This window comes from Lissotriton helveticus, chromosome 3_1 (assembly GCF_964261635.1).
Source record: "Lissotriton helveticus chromosome 3_1, aLisHel1.1, whole genome shotgun sequence".
In the NCBI taxonomy this organism is placed as follows: domain Eukaryota; kingdom Metazoa; phylum Chordata; class Amphibia; order Caudata; family Salamandridae; genus Lissotriton; species Lissotriton helveticus.
This window is the reverse complement of record NC_136061.1, coordinates 1,689,298,399-1,689,318,863: the sequence shown is the minus strand read 5'-3', so window position 1 is coordinate 1,689,318,863 and position 20,465 is coordinate 1,689,298,399. Positions and strand designations below refer to the sequence as shown.

Genomic DNA, 20,465 nt, shown 5'->3' with positions numbered 1-20,465 from the left:
AAACCAAAAGAAGGACACTCAATGGTCACAGAAGTAGTACTTGATGCACATTTCCATTTACTTGTTTTACAATTAGATTTGAAAGAGACTCACTCATTTAGTTCTTTTAAATGGACACACTGTGAATGCCTTTTTATATTTAGCTCACCAGAATACAGTTAGGCCATTGCCATTTTTGGTCCAATATCTTCACCCCACGGGTAACCCACCAGCTTACATCAATTCTCTTGCTGAGTAGTAGGCCAATCACAGACTATCAACTGAAATTTCTACCAACTGAGACTGAAGTCTCTGTTACTACAAGGATCCAAACAACCTAAGCTCTGAGGATAGCTTGTTGTCAGTGATGGGCTGTAATGCTTGTAGGATTATCCACTCAACCAATCTATCCAACAGTGCGGCCAAGTGCTTCAAGCATAATCTTTTAAAACGAAACTCAGAAACTCTCATATTTGACACTTGGTTTTGAGCTGATAAAGGAATGGTGGTTACAGATCTTATCTTCTTCACCAACAGAAGAGCACCTCAGAAAAGAGCTATCACTGCAACTGTAAAGATTAATTCTTTAAGGAAAACTCCACCCGGGCTTCGTATCATCATAAGTCCTTTAGCGGATTTCTATGAAGTGGCACCGATCTCCCTATACAACAATGGAAACATTCTCATCCAATCTTCCGAGCACAATCGAGAGAGCTTCAACAAATTCTTCATGAAGATCAAAAGCACAATGCCTAACAACTTTCACATCTCCTCTCATAGTCAAGGTACCTCTCTTCACTCAGGAACTGAAACACAGGTATACTCCACTCCCTCCTTCCTCCTATCTACTATGCCATCTCATTATCTCCTAGTTCTTAGCATCACAGAAACTGGAACTGCTTGACCCAGATCACCATCTCCTACTGATGATTCCTGCTCTTCTCCCACTTCCCACTTATTGGAGTGTTACATGACTGTTGCTCTTAGAAGACCGATCAAGAAATGATAATCATTGCCGTAGAGTAGTCAATAGGCCCAACTCGATGATGGGCGCTGATACTATCACCCGCACCATCCTCAGACTCTCTAGATCTGATACCCCAACAATAGAGGATGCCTATTAATGTCACATCTATTAAGACACTGCCTAGCTTTTTCCCTACCATCTCACCCAGCAGTCTCTCTCCTAGCCCTGCTCTTTCAGCCTCTCCTTCACACAACACTGATGGTTGCCCTTTTGCTGCGGTTCTCCCCCAACACACCCGAAAACACACACTCCCCTCTGCACCTATGACACACTACATCTCGATCTAAAGGGATAAACCCTTTTACCTTGAGCAAAAAGGTACTGACCTTAGTCAAGACCTTTAGGTAGTTAACGCCAATCTCCAGAACCCTATACACATCACTTTTAAACCCATAATAATCATCCCACTCCATCCACTAAGATATGGCCCAACTTCTTTCACCATGTTTCAATAACTAACAAGAATTCATTTAACGTGCTTGGGAGATCTCAACTCTAATACAATCCCACCTCAAAGGGTCACTGAAGACGAGTCCGATGTCGACATATACTCCCTTCTGCTCTCATATACCAATACTCATTAGGACACAACAACTTTGCAGAGCATCATTCAGGCTATTCCTCCAACCCACATAGAGAACCCTCTCTCAACAATAGATTCTAGAGCAAGCACAATCTTCTGCAATTCCACACTACACAACAGGAGACATTAGTTACCAAATCTCATCCTAGATCTCTGCTCCTTAATTGCAGATCTACGGTAAAACATGCTGGTGACATCGCTGATCTAATTCTCACCCAAGATTTCAACCTCCTTATCCTTACAGAAACTTTGCTCAATGATTCGTCCCCTCCTACTTTTGACATACTAGTGCCACCCAACTACAACATCATCAGACTTGCGGATCCAGTATAATGGGTGGGGGAATAGAATGCATTTATCGCTCCATGTTCACCTTAAAACAATCAAAAATGGATACTATGTCACCATGTGATTATCTATGTATAGAAATGTGGCGCAATAACAACCATATCTGTGATATACACACAATCTTAAACCCCCACTTGGGTAACAACCTTCCTTTTATTGAAAAATGATGAAGACCATTTCCTCTAACCCAGATGAAGACAGCAATCAGATCTTTTCTGGGGATTTTAACATACACTGGAATGACTTAAATTACCACATTCTTAACACCTTCAACGCCTTCATTACAGACCTCAACCTCACCCAATTTTGCAAGTGTCCAACACACAATAGAGGCTTTACCATTGCTAAGCACAACAAGATTCAACTTGAATCCATAATCCCATGTGACTGGTCTGATGACTTCTTATTCTCCTTTCTTATCCTGGAAAAATTGCTATCTAGAAAGGTGCAACTACTTAAACAAAGACAATGGTCCAGAGACCATATGATGAGGACACACTTGGTCCGAAGCAGTTTTGGAGCTTACCGGGCAGAAAGTCGAAACCATGGATCAAAAACAATCTAAATGAGGAAAGGCGCAATCTGAGAGAACTTAGGGAATCTCCTGATCTGACTCTAACGTCAAACATTGGATGGTAATAAGAAACTCATACAACAAACACATAAGCAGGTTAAAAGCAGAATACTTCAGGCTGCAATTTGATAATGGCAAAAACAGGCCCACATTTTTTTTTTAAATCATCAAACAATAAACATGTCACTCTAAACAACACTCTGTTGACAAGGAAACACTACCAAATGGGGATGAGTACTCAGCTCACTTCATCGACAAGGCAGATCGAATTAGAATTGCAACTTGCATCTCAGCTTTTGATCAGCATTGGCCATCCCTGTCCTCTCACTGTGCAACATTCGGTCAGCTCTCCTCCTATTGAATATTCAACAATGAATAAAGCTATGTGGTCATTCTTCAAAATCCCTGTAAAATTCAACATACTCACAATAATGACCTCTGTAATACCATCTAACCATTTTAATGATCCTCTGCCAGCTAAACTTGTCAAGGAGCTTGGACCTTCCATACTTCCTTTGTGGATGAAGATCATCAAAGCATCTCTGTCTCAGGGTATGGTCCAAGATAGCCTAAAGATTAGACAGTTCACCCCAATTTAAAAAAAAAAACGGAATGCTGATCAATCTGCCCCCAAACCCTTTTGTCCAATCTCCAGAATCCTGACTCTAGCAAAACGTTTGGATAAATGCATACACCTACAATTCTTTGGCCACATTGGGAACGTCAAGAATAGCACTTGCCAAATTGCAGCGAGGGGTGCATAATGGAGGCCTTGCGATCCCAGATATTCAGAAATTCTATTGTGCCTCACAGTTATTGGTCATGAATGACTGGGCATTTAACAATCATCTAGAAGCAGTGTATAGGTTAGTTAGAGCATGTATGGAACCAGGAGGATATGAGAGGCTCCTTTAGGGGGGGAACAAGGGGTCCCTGGCTGCGACACACACAGGAGGTTATTGAATTATGGAGGGAGGCCACCAAGTTCATGGGCTGGAAAGGGAAACTCACTGGCTTGACACCTTTCTAGTGCAGCGCAGGCCTGCTGGATATCGGAGATTTGAAAGGATTCTGTGAATGGAAACTCATTGGGATAGAACACTTAGGAGATTTTTGGAGGAATCAAGCTTGCATAATATTTGCGGACCTGCAGGGGAAATTCAACCTAGTGGAGTCAGAACACTTTACGTATATGCGATTAGGACATGTAAATGTAAATGTATATGTAAATGTATTTCGATTTATATAGCGCACTAATCACCCAGGGGTCTCAAGGCGCTTGCTTAGGGAACCCGTCCTGGTATTCCCCTGTGAGATACCCCGGCAGGGTATTCACAAGGTGAAAGCCAGGCATCCCGCTGCGAGGGGCCGTAGTGGAGATTAAGCAAGCTATTGCCCAGAGTCGCAGAGTGTGATCCCGTGAGTCGAGTAGGCACCGGAGCGAGAATTGTCAAGTCCGTGGAATTTTTGAGCCCGAGACCCGCCGAGGCAGGAATCGAACCCTGGTCCACGGCTGATCTCAGCTTCTGGGTCTGCCGCCTCTAACCACTGAGCCACGCTTCTCCACATGCACTAAGATGTCAACCCGACACCCGATTTTTCACCACTAGAAGACCGAATACTGACAGAGGCTTTGTCGACCAAAGGGGTGTCAATGATTTATAAGAAGCTAATGAATAACTATCCAGGCTTGTCTGGTCCCCTGAGGACAGCATGGGAAGGGGACCTGGGGATGCTTGAAGACGATAACTGGGCTAAGGCCCTTCAGGCTCCCCGGGAACTCGCCATAAGGGTGAAGTTTATACTGCTCCAGTTTAAGGTACTCCATAGGGTCTATTATGCACAAACACTCCTGCATAGAATAGGTTAGGTGGAGTCCTCCCTGTGCTAGAGGGGTGCAGGAGCGAAGGATCCTTTTTCCATATTTTATGGGATTGCTGGCTGATGTGGAGCTCCTGGACATGGGTAACAACATTAATGACTCAGGTGGTGGAGACAGAGGTTCCCCTTGAGGCCAAATGATTGCTCCTATGAATTGAAGGGGAACACAACTTGCCCTGGTATACATAAATATGGCTAAGGCTAGAAGCCAGAGTGGCTAATAGGAAAATTGCACTGGCATGGGGAGCTACTACGGACAGACAGACACTGAATAGGAAGCAGACTTAGAGTGGTGCTGATAAGCAGAATATGTGGTGCACTTGAATGTGGCAAAAGGTCTTGGGAGTATGGATGGCATAAAGGGGACTGGGCCAGGGGACTGATGGGGGATGGGGGAAGTTGCTTGGTAGCAGGGTCGGGAGGTAAATACCATTTACAGCCACATCCAGATATCTATATGTAATGGGGGAAATATTTGAAATAACTGAGAATTAATACGTACTGGTATGCAACTTACCATGTGATTACTATATGGTATGTAAAGCCTTTATTTTGTTTCTTACTGGTTTTCAATAAAAAGAGTTGAAAAAAAAATTCTGGGGCCACATTGAACAATTTCAGTTACTAGATCAATCTGGTTTGGGATCTGGTCATAGCACTGAAACCGCTCTAATGCATATCATCAATGTTGCCCTGAAATTTGCTCAATCAGAATGAATCCTGTCTACTTATACTCCTTGATCTCTCATCGGTGTTTGATACAGTCAAACATGACAACATGGTTGACCTCCTCACAAATAGGATGGGGATATCGGGACCCATTTTAAAATGGATCACCTCTTTACTTCAAAACAGAACTCAGAGAATCAAAATCAACCAATCTGTATAACACACTACACTGGTAACAACTTGTGTACCCCAAGGTTCCACAATCTCACCCATGCTAATCGACGTGTTCATGGAACCTCTTATGGACATTTTGAAGAAGTCAAACATCCATTACCACATGTATGTTGAAAATCTCTGCACCTGAAGATATTAAAATTCTGAACTGCACTGCAAAATCCCAGCAATACCTGATGCTTAATCACCTCATCCTCAGCACCCTGAAATATGGATTCCTTTTGATCGCCCCTCACAACCTCTTGACCCCTAGAGAAGATTGGATCAAACAACTCACAGCTCTTATCTGCTTCCCCCACATTTCTGATGCTACTTGATGTTTAGGCATCACTCCTGGACAAACATCCTAGTATGTAAGATCATATCAGTGCAGCCATCAGCGGAGCCAACCTCTTTCTGCCCCTTTCTGCCCAGGATAGAGTTTCAATTAGCAGTTTAATCTCTGGTTATCTCCCGATTAAATTATGGGAGTGCCACTCTTGCTGGCCTACTCAAAGCAAAGATGACCCCGTCCAAGGCCACATTGAACTCCACGGCCAGACTTATAATAGGCTCCAGGAGAATAGACAACATTATGCCACACTTAAGGCATATTAATTGTATCCCCTTTGAATCCAGAATGCAATTAAAGATTGTATGCATGATGCCACAAACCCTCCATCACAATACCAATAAACGTGAGTTATCTGGAGGCAGACACTGCTTAAGAAACAGCAATTCCTTTTTACTGAAACCTCAGAAGTTAAAAAAAAAAGAAACTTACAACTGCTCCTTCTACGGCCTTGCCCCTATAATTTGGAACACTCTACCCCTGGAAAGCAGGACAAACCCCTTGTCTGCCTGCTTAAAAAAAGAAACAAAAAAGCTCTTGATGCTTAAATCCCTTTTCCAGGAGCGATGAATCTTCTTCAGCCTGGCAAACATTGGGTGAACTTTCAGAGGCAGGCACTGCTTAAGAAACACCAATCCCTTTCCCCCGAAACCTCAGAAGTTAAGAAAGAAAGAAAACGTACACATGCTCCTTCTACGGTCTTGCCCCTATCATTTGGAACACTCTACCTCCGGAAATCAGGACAAACCCCTTGTCTGCCTGCTTCAAAAAAGAAACAAAAAAGCTCTTGATGCTTAAATCCCTTTTCCAGGAGCGATGAATCTTCTACAGCCTGGCAAACATTGGGTGGACTTTCAGAGGCAGGCACTGCTTAAGAAACATCAATTTCTTTTTACTGAAACCACAGAAGTAAAACAAAAAGAAAACTTATAACCGCTCCTTCTATTGCCTTGCCCCTAGAATTTGGAACACTCTACCTCCTGAAATCAGGACAAACCCCCTGTCTGCCTGCTTCAAAAAAGAAACAAAAAAGCTCTTGATGCTTAAATCCCCTTTCCAGGAGCGATGAATCTTCGATCAGCCTGGCATGCATTGGGTGGACTTCCAGTGGATCTTATAAATATTAAGCTCTATGAAACACTGTATATATGTAACCCCATGGTTATTCCTTCTCTGAGTGTCATATTGTTTTCTCCTTTCCCTATCTAGTATTACTGATGGCTATTTGTACAGTGCTCTGATACCCAAATGAGTTCATTTTCTTGCTATACAATACTCAAAAAAGAACTAAATAAACAAAGAAATAATGTTTTATTGAGTAGTTCCGGTGTCTTTCTGTTACTGATTTTTCACACCGATATAAATGTGGTGAGCCAGTGTGAGGCTTCAATGGGGTTTTGTCAATGAACAGTCTTGCCCCCTAGCTTACAAATTATGTTGAACTAACATTCTTAGAAGAAACTACAGCTGCCCAATATAATCTATCCTTTTCATATTGTATAGTCTACTAATCTACTATAAAAATGATAGTCCACCAACCAATGTTGTAAAACTGAACAACATTTAAATGCCAAGAATGGACAAAATAAATAATACCTAACTTATTCCTGCATTTTTCTGTTTACCAACGTATAGGTTCTGAAGAGCAGATACTGTACATCGCTAATGACACTGAGATCTTAAGCTACAAGTATCCATTCAACGACAGTGAAGTGCATCAAAAAATTTCCCGCATTGAACAGAATTCACGAATTACAGGGATGGATATCTATTATGAAGGGAACATGATTATCTGGAGTACACAGTTTAATCCTGGAGGTATATTCTACAAAAAAACCCATGATCAACAAAAAAGACAAGCAAGCAGTGGAGTGATTGTAAGTTTTAACAAATAAAATCGACATATATAAAGATGTGACTGTCATCTCTGACATTGAAAATGGAAGCGTAATACTAATATCTTATTCATTATATGGTACTTTATCGGTAACAACAAATGTTACAGTCAACCAACATCATGAGCTCAAACTTCTAACCTCAGAAGGATGGAGGTTAGATTTGTTTTGCTATGATTATGAATTGTGACCTAGTGATCACATACACCCTTAGCTATTATTAAACTCACCAGGCCAGACCTCTTCTTGGCTTATTTTACCATATATTGATATAATGGAGGTAAAAAAATAAGTTCAGAATCATACCTCTGAAATTTGTAGATTATTTTTAGCAAGTATTTTTAACTGATCTAAATCAGCAACATTCAAAAGGTTAACAGTAATATTATATTTTGCAAATCTAGGGAAAGTGAAGCAAAAACAAAGGCACAGTCTAGACATAGGTTTTCATTCTTCAACCAGACAGAAAAGAGTCTTACACATTTCAATGAGAAATTAATAACAGAGAACATGTTAATGCTGCCTCCAAGATAAAGAGTATATACATGAGTTTTAATCATTGCCATATTGAAACTCTTTAGAATCTGTCAAACAGCCATTATTGGTCATGTAAAATAATTATTTCATTAACATGACCAACATTGGTGCAAAAAGTTGTAACACAGAGTGTAATAAAACTATTCTTGAGTTGTTTTTTTATGAAATATTATTTCACATGCTTTATATGTAAGTGTTTTGTTTTCTTTACCTTATACTCTTTATGGCAAATTCACAGTTTCTTTTCTAGGTGTTAGCCAGACCCATGGCTATGAAATGTGAAACTTATATATCTGACTTTTATGCTAAACATTCCATTAAATCCACCTAAACCCATAAAGGAAGTAGGATATATGTGTGCTAAACAGACATAGGGTCTGATTATGAGTTTGGGAGTGGGCTGCCACACCACTGCCCTGCTCCCACACTGCCAACCCTCACCGCCTGCCATCTGTCATATTACGAGTCACCTCGTGGTCTGTGGGTGGTCCTTTGGTGTACCCATGGCAGTGCCTACTAAAAAGGCACCACATTTGGAGCGCCAAAGCCCTTTCCTGCATGGCATGGGCTGTACAGTCCATGGTGTGAATGAAAGGGGGGGCATGCAGACAGGGAGCACACCTTGTGCCCTCCTAAACACATCCCATGACTTTGAGGTAGCAGGGGACCCTGTAGGTCCAACTATGTTTCATCACTGCCACAGTTTTTATGGTGGCCTCAATGGCATGAAAGCTGTGGTGGTGAGAAAACTTCAAAAATGCTGGCAGTTGTGGCCATCCCATGATGGTTGGACTGTCGTAGTTGTAGTTCTGAAGTCAGACTGCTGGTGCGGCGATTCCCAACCACCACTGCTCCTCAACAATGGATTTAGCAGTGCGATTGACCCCCAACCTCATAATTAGGCACATCGTTTTAAATGTAGATTAGAGCATTTGCTATTGCCATTGCAAAATTGAAAGAGTGTTTAAGAGATGCAATGCAAATGCGTAACACCATGGTTTTACCTTGTAGAGTACTGACAAACATTTTATTATGTTTTTTGCATATTTTTCTGCACCTTTAATGTGCACATTTGTGATCCAACCTCATGTATTGTAGACACAGGGCCTCATTCACTCATGCTGAGCCACTGTAGTTCAATTTATAGGTGTGTAATGTCTACATGCACCAGGGGCATAGCACAGGCCCCTGCAGCAAAGGGGCAACACTCTAGGGGCTGTTCAACTGTTCCGAAAGCCTCATTCAGCCCAAGTTCAGTGAATATCTGTGAGATATGTGAAAATCAGGGGCCCGTTTTCAGATTTTGCAGGGGTCCCTGTCATTTTGCGTCACATTACTGAATTGCACAAATGTAAATACTCCACAAGGGGAGGGAAAAAGGTGTTCCAAAGTGTGGCTTGCCAGGTATGTTTGTGAAAACCCATGACATTTGTGTTTGTGCACATTCAGATTGTACTCTTTCATACTTTCGAATTTGAATTTAAATTTGAATTTGAATTTGAATTTGAATTTAAAAAGCTTATATAGCGCATCATACACCATAACGGTTTCTTGGCGCTTTTGGCGGCATGCAGAGCAGACGAGGAGAGGATCATTAGTGTGGAAAGGCCTGAGCAAACAGGAAGGTTTTCAGGCCCTTGCGAAAGAGGGAGTATTGTTTTATCGCTCGGAGATGGTCAGGCAGGGAGTTCCAAAATACAGGAGCCAAGATGGAGAAGTTGGAACCTCCCCATTTTTTCCTAGTAAAACGAGGGACCTGCAAAAGGGACCGATCGGACGACCGAAGGTGTCTAACGGGAACATAATTAGTTAAAAGGGAGGAAATAAAAGCAGGGGCCGTTCCCTGCCGTGCCTGAAAAACCATGCACCCAATCTTGAAAAGAGATCGTTGCCGGACAGGCAACCAGTGCAGTGCCTTCAACAATGGTGTAGAATGGTGGAAACGGGGAAGGCCATACACCAGCCGGGCTGCTTGGTTCTGCACAAGCTGGAGTTTGCGTAGACTATATGCCGGAATGCCGTTGTACAGGGCATTGGCATAGTCTAGCCGGGAGATAACCAAGGCAGACATAATAAGTTTAAGTGCCAAAGGGGAAAAAAAACGGGAGACAGTGCGGATAGTTCGGAGCATCAGAAAACAAGAAGAAACAACAGAACCGACCTGTGAATGAAGAGTGAGCTGGTTGTTAATTTTTATACCTAGAGTCTTAACCGTAGAAGAGGGAAGGGGAGGGGAACCAAGGGTGGGGGGCCAAAAAGAAGAGTTCCAGGGACTGGAGGAGCCACCAGTAAGCACCAATTCGGTTTTATCTGGGTTAAGCTTCAAATGGTTGTGGCTCATCCAGTCCCTGATAAAAATCATAATAGATTGAAAATTAGAAATAGCGTGAGGGGAAGAAGAGAGGTCAAAGACCAGCTGGAGGTCATCCGCATAGTTATACACAGCGACCTCCAGCTGCTGAAGTGCAAAGATAAGAGGATAGATATAGAGATTAAACAATAAGGGAGATAGAGAGGAACCTTGGGGGACACCACAAGTGATCTTCAAAGGGGCTGCCATGAACTCTCCCAGCCGAACCGCCTGTGTGCGATCCCGCAGGAAGGACGAGAGCCACACTAGTGCTGAACCCCCGATTCCCGCCGCTCCGATACGTGAAAGCAAGATGGAATGATCCACCGTATCGAAAGCGGCGGAAAGATCGAGGAGTACCAGGGCTTGATGTTTATTTTGGTCCAGGCCCTCCCTGAGGGTGTTTAGGACCGACACCACCACAGACTCAGTGGAGTGTTTGGGGCGGAAGCCAGCCTGGCAAGATGCCAGGCCTCCCGTAGCCTCAACATGGGTGCTAAGCACCGCGGCAACATGGCGCTCAAGCACCTTACCCAAGTATGGCAATAAAGAGATAGGCCGATAGTTAGTTGGAATAACTGGATCGGCCCCTGGTTTTTTCAAAATGGGCACAATGGTAGCTACTTTAAGGGCCGGGGTCACAATTCCTTGTGAGAGGGAGCTGTTAAGAAAGGTGATCGGGAGCTGTGTGCAAACTGAATAAATTTGCTGTAAGATACGTGCCGGGCAAATGTCAGCAGGTGAACCTGACTTAACTTTGAGTAAGATTTCCCGGAACCCTATTTCCGTGATAGGAGGAATTGATGTTAAACTAGGCGGCAGGGTTGGTGGGCAGGGCTCAACATAAGAAACAGAGGGAGGGGGAATGTTGTTCTTGATATTAATGACTTTATCAATAAAATAGGAATTTAACGAGTCACAGAGGGTTTGAGTGGGAGGGGGTTTAGATACACTCCTATCTGAAAAAGCTAACTCGTTAACTATCGAAAAAATTTCTCGCGGTTGATTCTCTGCTGTTAAGATTTTTGATGAGAAATAGGTGGTTTTAGTTTCTACGATAGCTTTTTTATATTCCTGCCGTAATGTTAAATAGCAGGTTTTCAGATGGGGGCAGTATTCCCTTCTCCAAAGTCTTTCGGCACGCCGGAGGGACAATTTCTTTTCCTTTAAATTAGTATCAAACCATCGGTTCGCCTCCTTAGGTCTTTTAATTGAAATCCGGCGTAGGGGGGCCGCTGAATCGCAGCCTTCCGCAAGCCAGGTGTCAATCCCAATGGCTTGTGCTGACGATGATAAGCCAGCTAAGTCAGGCGTAGAGGCTAGGAGGGAAGATGACAGCGAGATCAGATCGACCCGGTTCCCATTCCGGGCCCAGATGTTTTTTTCCCGCGAGATCCTGGCTGGTAGAGTAAGATGAAGAGTGAAGAAAATGAAGGCGTGGTCGGACCATGGACAAGGGGACACTGATACAGAGGAGATAAGGTAGTTAAGGGACCAAACTTGGTTGAGCACATGTCCACCAGTGTGTGTGGGAGCATGAATACGAGAGACAAAATTTAACGACTGGAGCAGATCGGTAAATTGTTTCGAAGCCTGGCATTCAGACGGATCGTTGGGCCAATAGTTAAAGTCCCCCAATATAAGGATGGAGGCATGATTGACCGTCAGCGTGGCCACTAGGTCCTGAAAAGCTGTAGTAAAGTGAGGAGTGTTCTGGGGGGGGCGATAAGTAAGTAAGCAAATAAGAGGAGGGGAAAAGGTGTCAGAGCGAGCTACAAGATACTCGACAGAGTCAATAAAAGCAGATGGAAGAAGCTGGAAATTGTACTCGGCTTTGGCGATGATGCCCACACCGCCTCCTTTTTTCCCTGCAGGGCGGTCTACCCGAAGGGCCGCGTAGGTAAGAGGAAGAGCCGACAAGAGAGCGGGCAATGACGAATCGCCAAACCACGTCTCCGTTAAACACAATATATCTGGCTTCTGGGAGTCAAGCAAGATAAATAGGTCCTGGTGATGTTTCACCGCTGACCTAGTGTTTAATAAAATAAAGGACAGTGAGGAAGGGGGGGAGGGAAGGGGAGGGCAAGGCACCGGAGTAGAAGGGGCGAGGCCGAGGGCAGAGATATTACTACTAATGGCAGGTGGAAGCGGCCACTTACCTTGTAGGAGTTTCAAAGTAGCCGAGGAATAGGTAATAAAAGGGGCAGAATGACATGCCCCTAGCCCCGGCCGGCCGCGGACGGGCGCAGACGGGCTTAACTCAGGCGCAACTCCGGCGCGCCTCCGTCGCGCCCGCTGCGCTCGTCCGCTGCGCTGACACATGAGGTACGTATAAGTAGACCGGTGACCAGGGTGGGCGGGGTCAACAGGGCGGGTAGGGCGGGATTATTAAAAAATAATTAAGCGTTTCGCCGATATTAATCAGCGGAGACAAGTATCTATTAGCTCGTAGTCAGCCAAGAAGCAAGTAAGTATTTTAAAAATGCGCGTGCCGCCAGCGAGCCCGTCCTCTGCCACAGGACAGCTCGAGTTTGGCAGGCGAGATGAGGCGGAGTCTAAGTAGACCCGTGACCAGGATGGGCGGGGTCAACAGGGCGGGTAGGGCGGGATTATTAAAAAATAATGAAGCGTTTCGCCGCTATTAATCAGCGGAGACAAGTATCTATTAGCTCGTAGTCAGCCAAGAAGCAAGTAAGTATTTTAAAAATGCGCGTGCCGCCAGCGAGCCCGTCCTCTGCCACAGGACAGCTCGAGTTTGGCAGGCGAGATGAGGCGGAGTCTAAGTAGACCCGTGACCAGGGTGGGCGGGGTCAAAAGGGCGGGTAAGGCGGGATTATTAAAAAATAATGAAGCGTTTCGCCGCTATTAATCAGCGGAGACAAGTATCTATTAGCTCGTAGTCAGCCAAGAAGCAAGTAAGTATTTTAAAAATGCGCGTGCCGCCAGCGAGCCCGTCCTCTGCCACAGGACAGCTCGAGTTTGGCAGGCGAGATGAGGCGGAGTCTAAGTAGACCCGTGACCAGGGTGGGCGGGGTCAACAGGGCGGGTAGGGCGGGAATATTAAAAAATAATGAAGCGTTTCGCCGCTATTAATCAGCGGAGACAAGTATCTATTAGCTCGTAGTCAGCCAAGAAGCAAGTAAGTATTTTAAAAATGCACGTGCCGCCAGCGAGCCCGTCCTCTGCCACAGGACAGCTCGAGTTTCCCACCTTTGAAATAGAAAGAGATCAGGGTCTGACTGGACTATCCGGCAATCAGGCAGCGCCAGATGGGCTGGGCAAACAGATCAATTCGTTGGCTGGTTTTTAAGCAGTTGTAGGCTGGTTTCGTAGCTAGGTCGAACTGTTTTTACTATTTTTTATTTCAATGGTATTATCACTTTTTCAGCTATCTGCTTCACTTATTGGACCTCTTTTATTTTGGGGCCCAGGCCTTATTTTTGCTCCAGTCCGACCCTAGGATAGATTTATTATTTCCAAAGGATGAAGTACATTTCATCCATCATGGTAATAGATGTGGAACATCACATGTTGAAGGAAAATTTATTCTTCCAGGAGAAAAAAAAGAATTGTGAAAAAAATTATTCAATTGCACTCAAGTGTGTGCTCCCCGAATGTAGACTTGTACTTTGAGTACAGTTTTGCATTGTGGAAATTAATAATTTTCCCTGCTGTAAAGATGAATTGGTATTCAGACAAAATATCGGAATTTAAATATTGAGATACATAAATATCGAGTTTTAAATATCTTCATACAGAAATATTGCGTGCAAGGATATCATTGACAACACTATATTTTAAAGCAAGTAATATCGATTTAAGCCTCTGAGGTGCCTTCTGAGTATATGGTTCAATAAATCCAACACTGGCATCAGTGTCGGTTTATTGAGACCAATAGTTTAGTTACAAACACTGTTGGTTTCAGAGAAGCCATCATGTTGCTGGGGAACTTTAGTTGTTGAGTTTCCAGCCCATGTGCTCTCTATGGCTTCCCTGGCACTTGCAATATCTAAGAATGGGCTTGAATATTTTAGGCACATATCTGGTCATGCAGATATGCACACACCTGTGATATATTATACCTTTCTCAGGGCTGTGAAGTCTGCTAGAAGGGTGACTTAACTATACCTTAGGCAGTACTAGTTGGCATGGCACACAAGGAGTGTGCCATGTCAACTTTGTTATTTTGTCTGCACCAGACCTTGAATGTTGCAGTGGCAGTCTGCATGGCCTAGGTGAAGGGTTCCCTAGGGGACCCTCTTCAGTCCTATTGCCCTAGGTACCCAGGTACCCTTTACTAGGGACTTACTGGGGCTTGAAGGGACAATTCTGGAAAAATCTTTGGGATGTAGCAGTGGCACAGGGTCCCTGTGCACTACAATCAAAACCACATCAAACACCAGGCAAAAAGTGGGTGCTAACCATATCAAAAGAGACACTTCCTCATAATGCTGTTCAAAAGACTCCACCACATCGACATCCAAGGGGACTCACACAGATGGATCACCACCTACCTCAGCAGAATAACCGAGGGGATTCACCTCCCACCCTTCACCTCTGAACCCAAGGAGATCGCATGTGATGTCCCCGAGGGCTCATTGCTCAGCTCCATGCTCTTCGACGCATAAATGACTCCGCTGATCAAAATCGGCTGATACCCCATTCTCAACATAATTTCCCACGCAGATGACAATCAACTTATCCTCTCAATCACCAACAACCCTATCACTACCAGAACCAACTTCCACAGATGCATGACAAGTATCGCCGACTAGATTAAGAACAACTTCCTACACCGGAACATTAGACAAGACTGAAGTACTGATCTATGGCAAAAACAGTAACACTTGAAATAACTTCTAGTGGACATCAGGCCTAGGACCCTGCACCCACTACCTCTCACCATGCCAGAAACATTGGAATCCACATTAACAACAAGCTTACCATGAAATCAAAGATCAACAACATTTTCTGCCTGCTTCCTCACTTAGTGCATGCTACGTAAGATCTATAAATGGCTCCTATGCACAAGAGATGCACTGTGACACAGTTGATTAGACTACGGCAAGACCCTCTATGTAGGAATCACTGCACACCTCCTACACAGATTTTAGACCATACAAAATGCCAAAGCCAGACTCATCCTCAATCTTACCTGTCAAACATACATCACACCCTACCTCAGGCAAATCCATTTGCTCCCCATACAGAAAAGATGCCAATTCAAGCAGCTAACCCATGCACACAAGGCTCTTCACAACCAGGGATCCGCTTACTTTAAACATTGCCTGTACTTCCACCAACCGTTGAGAAGTCTATGCTCCGTCTCCCTTTCACTGGTCCATACTCCCTGCATATACTGAAGCAGAAGTGGAGAACAACCTTCTCTTACATCACAGCAAAGACCTGAAACAGCCTTCCCACACAACTCCGGACAAACCTAAATCAGTGTTTGTAAAGCACAAACTATTTACCCCAAAGGGTCGCAAGGGGCAGTCGGCCATCGGAGAGATTGAGTTATTGCCCAGAGTCACTTGATGCATGGTGCTGAGCTGAGCTGCTGCCGGTGCTGGGTATTGAACTGTGAGCCCTGCATTCTGGAGTCAACTGCCCTGGCCACTCCTCAATTCTGGAATGCCTAAGGGCCCCATAATACGTGACTTCTGAATGAGCCTCTGTCACCTGCAGTGCCTGGATACTCTTTTGGGTGATTAGCCATGCTTTATAAGTCCTGAATGATTGATTGAGCATTAGGGTGGTCTTCCCCCAAACCTTTTGCACTCCTTCTCCATTTTTGCTGATCTCTTTTTTGCTGGCCTTGGAGCTCTGTGCACTTTACCACTGCTAACCAGTGCTAAAGTTCATGTTCTCCCTCATTTAAACATGTTAACATTGGCCTATACCAAACTGGCATATTTAATTTTCTTATAAACCCTTAGTAAAGTTGTACTACATGTGCCTGGGACTTCTAAATTAAATGATACTAGTGGGCCTGAAGCATACGTTTTTGTCACCTATTTAAGTAGCCCTTGGAATATGTCTCACACCTGCCATCGCAGCCTATGTGTGCAGTTTAATACACATTTTGCCAGACCAAATCCTCCTTTTTTATACATTTATATCACCCCAAAGATAGGCCCTAAACAGCCCAGAGTGCAGGGTGCAGTGTATTTAAAAAGTAGGAGATGTACTTTTGAATTTGTATGTCCTGGTGGTGAAAATCTCTTAAATCTGCTTTTCACTACTGCATTATCTACCTCTCCAATAGACTAACATTGGAGTTACCTTATTACTTTGAATAAGATGCAATTTCCAAATTAGAGCAAGTATCCAGTTCATGTTTGGAGCCTTTGAAACTTAAATGCGAAATCCTAACTCATGGTGAAGTCGGATTTTAAAAAAGCAATTTTGAAAATGCCTATTTTTAGAAATCTGGTATTTTCCTATGTCAGCCATTTAGTGCTTGTAGTCTCTGGTCACATAACTGGGAGTATCTAACAGTAGGTCTTTGTGTAGACCTCCTAGACAGACACATACAATGGGAAGCTTAGGTTTGCGTGGATTGGCCTGGAGAAACCTGGAGCGGACCCTGCGGCTTTGGCGAATTATCGGCCTATCTCCCTTCTGCCCTACTTCGCCAAAATTCTGGAAGCCCACGTCACCGCCTGTCTCACTCAGTTCATCGAGAGCTCCAACTTCCTCGAAGCCAACCAGGCCGGTTTCAGTCCCGGTCACTCTACGGAGGTAGTAATCCTGGCCGTACTGGACGCTCTTCGAGCTGGCGTCGACAGGGGCACTTCTCAGGCCCTGGTTCTTCTAGATCTGTCGGCCGCCTTCGACACGGTGGATCACAACATCCTTCTCCACCGTGTCGAGCAGGCCGGCATCCAGGGCCTGGCGCTGACCTGGGTCAAATCCTTCCTGACTGGGAGGTCTCAGACTCTTAGCCTGGGTACTTTCAGGGCACCTAGGGAGCGCTCACTTTGCGGGGTCCCTCAGGGCTCTTCTTTATCTCCCCTTCTTTTTAATTTGTATCTTCAACCTCTTCTCTTTTCCCTGAGGCAGTGGGACGTCACCGTATTTAATTACGCCGACGACCTGCAACTCATCTTTCCTCTTGACTCTTCGTCTGCTATTTCTAACTTCCAGGCGGTTATGACCCACATCCTCCAGTGGATGAGTCAGAACCAGCTTAAATTAAACCCCGGGAAGACGGAGCTCCTTCTCCCCGGTAAGAGCTCTACCCACTGGGGCCCGCACTTCTGGCCGGGAGACCTCGGCCCTCCTCCCACCCCTGTGGCCTCAGTAAAGAGTCTCGGGGTCATCATTGACTCCGAGCTATCTCTTAAACCCCAAATCGGGTCGGTGGTCTCCTCCTGCATGTACCAACTGCGCAGGATTAGAAAGGTGGCTTACCTCCTGACGCCCGAAGCCCTGATTGTAGTCATCATGGCCCTTGTCCTCTCCCGCTTGGATTTCTCGAATTCACTCTACCACGGTCTGCCCAAGAGTCTCATTTCTAGACTTCAGATCGTCCAGAACCAAGCAGCGAGACTGGCCTGCGGGATCCAGAAATGGCAATCTGCCAAACCTTTTCTCACTAAACTTCACTGGCTTCCTATTTCTTCGAGGGCAGCCTTTAAGATCGGCTGCCTCACTTTCAAATCTCTTACCGGCACCTGTCCTGCCTTCCTGAAATCCCTCATCAGTCCTTATTGCCCCTCACGTAATCTTAGATCCTCCACCCGACGCCTTCTGGTCGTTCCTTCTTTTAAACTCTGCAGAATGGGTGGACGGAGATTTGCTCTCCTTGCCCCCACATTCTGGAATTCTCTTCCCTCCCCACTCAAATTCTCTGACTCGCTTACCCAATTCCGTAAATCTCTAAAAACTTTCCTTTTTCCACATTCTGGTTAACTCCCTTTCCTTTTCTCAGTGTCAGACCAGCGCCAGGAAACCCATGGTGACAGAGCGCTCTAAAAGCTCCCCTTAACATAACATAACATAACAACATTGGCGATCACTAGCAGGTTGGGAGGGAGGAGCTGGGTACAGCCCTCTAAATATGGTGTATCCTGCCTCTGCACATAGGGCTTAATACCCCCTCCAGTTAGTCTGGAGCCAGAAAAGGGAAGGCAGGATTGCTGGGGACTTCAAAAGAAAAAGTCTAGAAGCTTCTCCCCTACTTCAAAGGCACAACTGGCTATAAATCCTGGATCTCAGTCACCAACTCTGTAGTACACTTCTGGACCTGTGGATTATCTGCAAGGAAGAAGGACTGCTGTGCTGCTGAAGGACTGCCACTCTGCTGGACTGCGGCCCTGCTGGACTACTGCCTTGCTGTGCTGCTGCCATGCTGCTCTGGCCTGCTGCCTCCTGCCCTTTGCCTGGGTAAGAAGAATTGGACCAGCACCTCTTGAACCCAGGACACCCAGAGTGATTCCATAGGCTGTTCTGCTAGCTTCCTGTACTGAGCCACATGGACATAACAGGCTCCCAACCACCTGTACCAGGGCCCGAGCCACCTGGCGCAAGCCTCGGACCCCAAGCGGTGTCTCTAAGGTACTGGATCCTTGGTGCGGCCTAAGAGAGGCTGAATTGAAGTTTTTGGGCTCTTTGCGATCACAAATGTGCCCGTTGGCACCAAATCCTTGTCACTCGCACAGCCTGGCAACAATGAATTTTCATCAGCCCGACCCTATGCACTACACAAATACCCGCTCACATGGAGTGACACCTTGAAGCACCAACTCGACCGTCAGCGACAACATCAGGATCTTTTTGCTATAGCAATGACTGTCCGCGACACCTGGCCTGCTCTTCGTGCTACATTGACAAATGTCTGTGAGACTTTTTGCTCCTCGTGGCCCCCTCTACCGTGGATGGTCTCACGGCATTGGACTAAAAAGGTAACTTTTCAGCTCAACTAACCTGTTCCCTGTATTCAACCTGTGCTCCATCGCAAACATCCTGGACCTTTGACTTTCTCCTGCTTTCATGCGACCAGATGGCCACTGGTGGTGCTTTGTGGTGCTTTTTGACCCTAAAATATGTATTACCTCCAGGGCTACTGATTATATTTTTGCTGTTTTGGGCTTGTTTAATTTATTATAATTTTCTCTATTTTTCTAAACGGATGTGAGGGCATTATGTGTTACTATCTGAAGCTTTGCATAAATAATTTACACATTGCCTCCAAGCAAGGCCTGGCTTCTCTGTGCCAAGCTCCCACAGGTTAATTTGAGGTTTTCTTGTGACTTCACCCACACAAGAATTGTGGTTGCTGCTTGCCCGGGACTCAAACCCCAACCCAATAATGACATCTATAAATAGACATTCAAGTTGAGAAGAGTAAATGAATGCTTACTTTGGCCTTAAATTTGCTTCCCACAGTATTTTATTATCAGTACATTTCATTATATTAAAACTCAGTATTTTGAAATAAAACCCATTCATTCATACATACATCTGTCATTGTTTCGTACTTGTATATTTATAATATGTTACTGCATGTGTTATGACTGTGTTTGTATGCATGTCTAGGAGAGTGGTGCCTGTCCCTGCATGGCTGCCTGCATATGGACTGCCTATTTATAGTTTAGTTGGTGCCTTTAGTTATTTTGTTTGGTTTTCATGAGATCCTATGGACGCCTGAGTGTCTATTTTATTTTTGCATTGTTTAGCTGTATATGTGTTGGTCATGTGCACAAGCATGCATGTGAATGTTGTGCTCTGATTCTACATACCCCCATTAATGTATTTGTTATGTATGTCTCTGCACATACACTATACCAGAATGTACGCAGCTGTCCTGCTTTTTTCACTGAAAGCAGTCCACACATGAATCTATATTGTCTGAATCATTAAACAGCATTTATTGCAAAGCACCAATGATGTGAGAGTCGAACATTCTAATTATTTTGGGCAATTTATATCTTCAAAGTCGTTCGAGATTATCTAGGAGTAGTTCGTCAATGCTAGGTTGGCGAGTGCGATGGAGAAATATCATACGCTAGACCACTTCCAAGCGATATTTCTCAACGTGGGCGGTCGTGGC

At 44.6% G+C, this 20,465-nt stretch overlaps 1 protein-coding gene across 1 annotated transcript in view; it reads left to right on the top strand.

The window, feature by feature from the left end:
- The window catches only part of LRP1B (LDL receptor related protein 1B), a 3,812,342-nt gene that overhangs the window by 3,539,609 nt on the left and 252,268 nt on the right, over positions 1–20,465 (top strand). Inside the window, exon 78 of the mRNA XM_078683424.1 lies at positions 7,262–7,503. Coding sequence (XP_078539550.1) covers positions 7,262–7,503 — 242 coding nt within the window. The remainder of the gene's footprint in view (positions 1–7,261; positions 7,504–20,465) is intronic.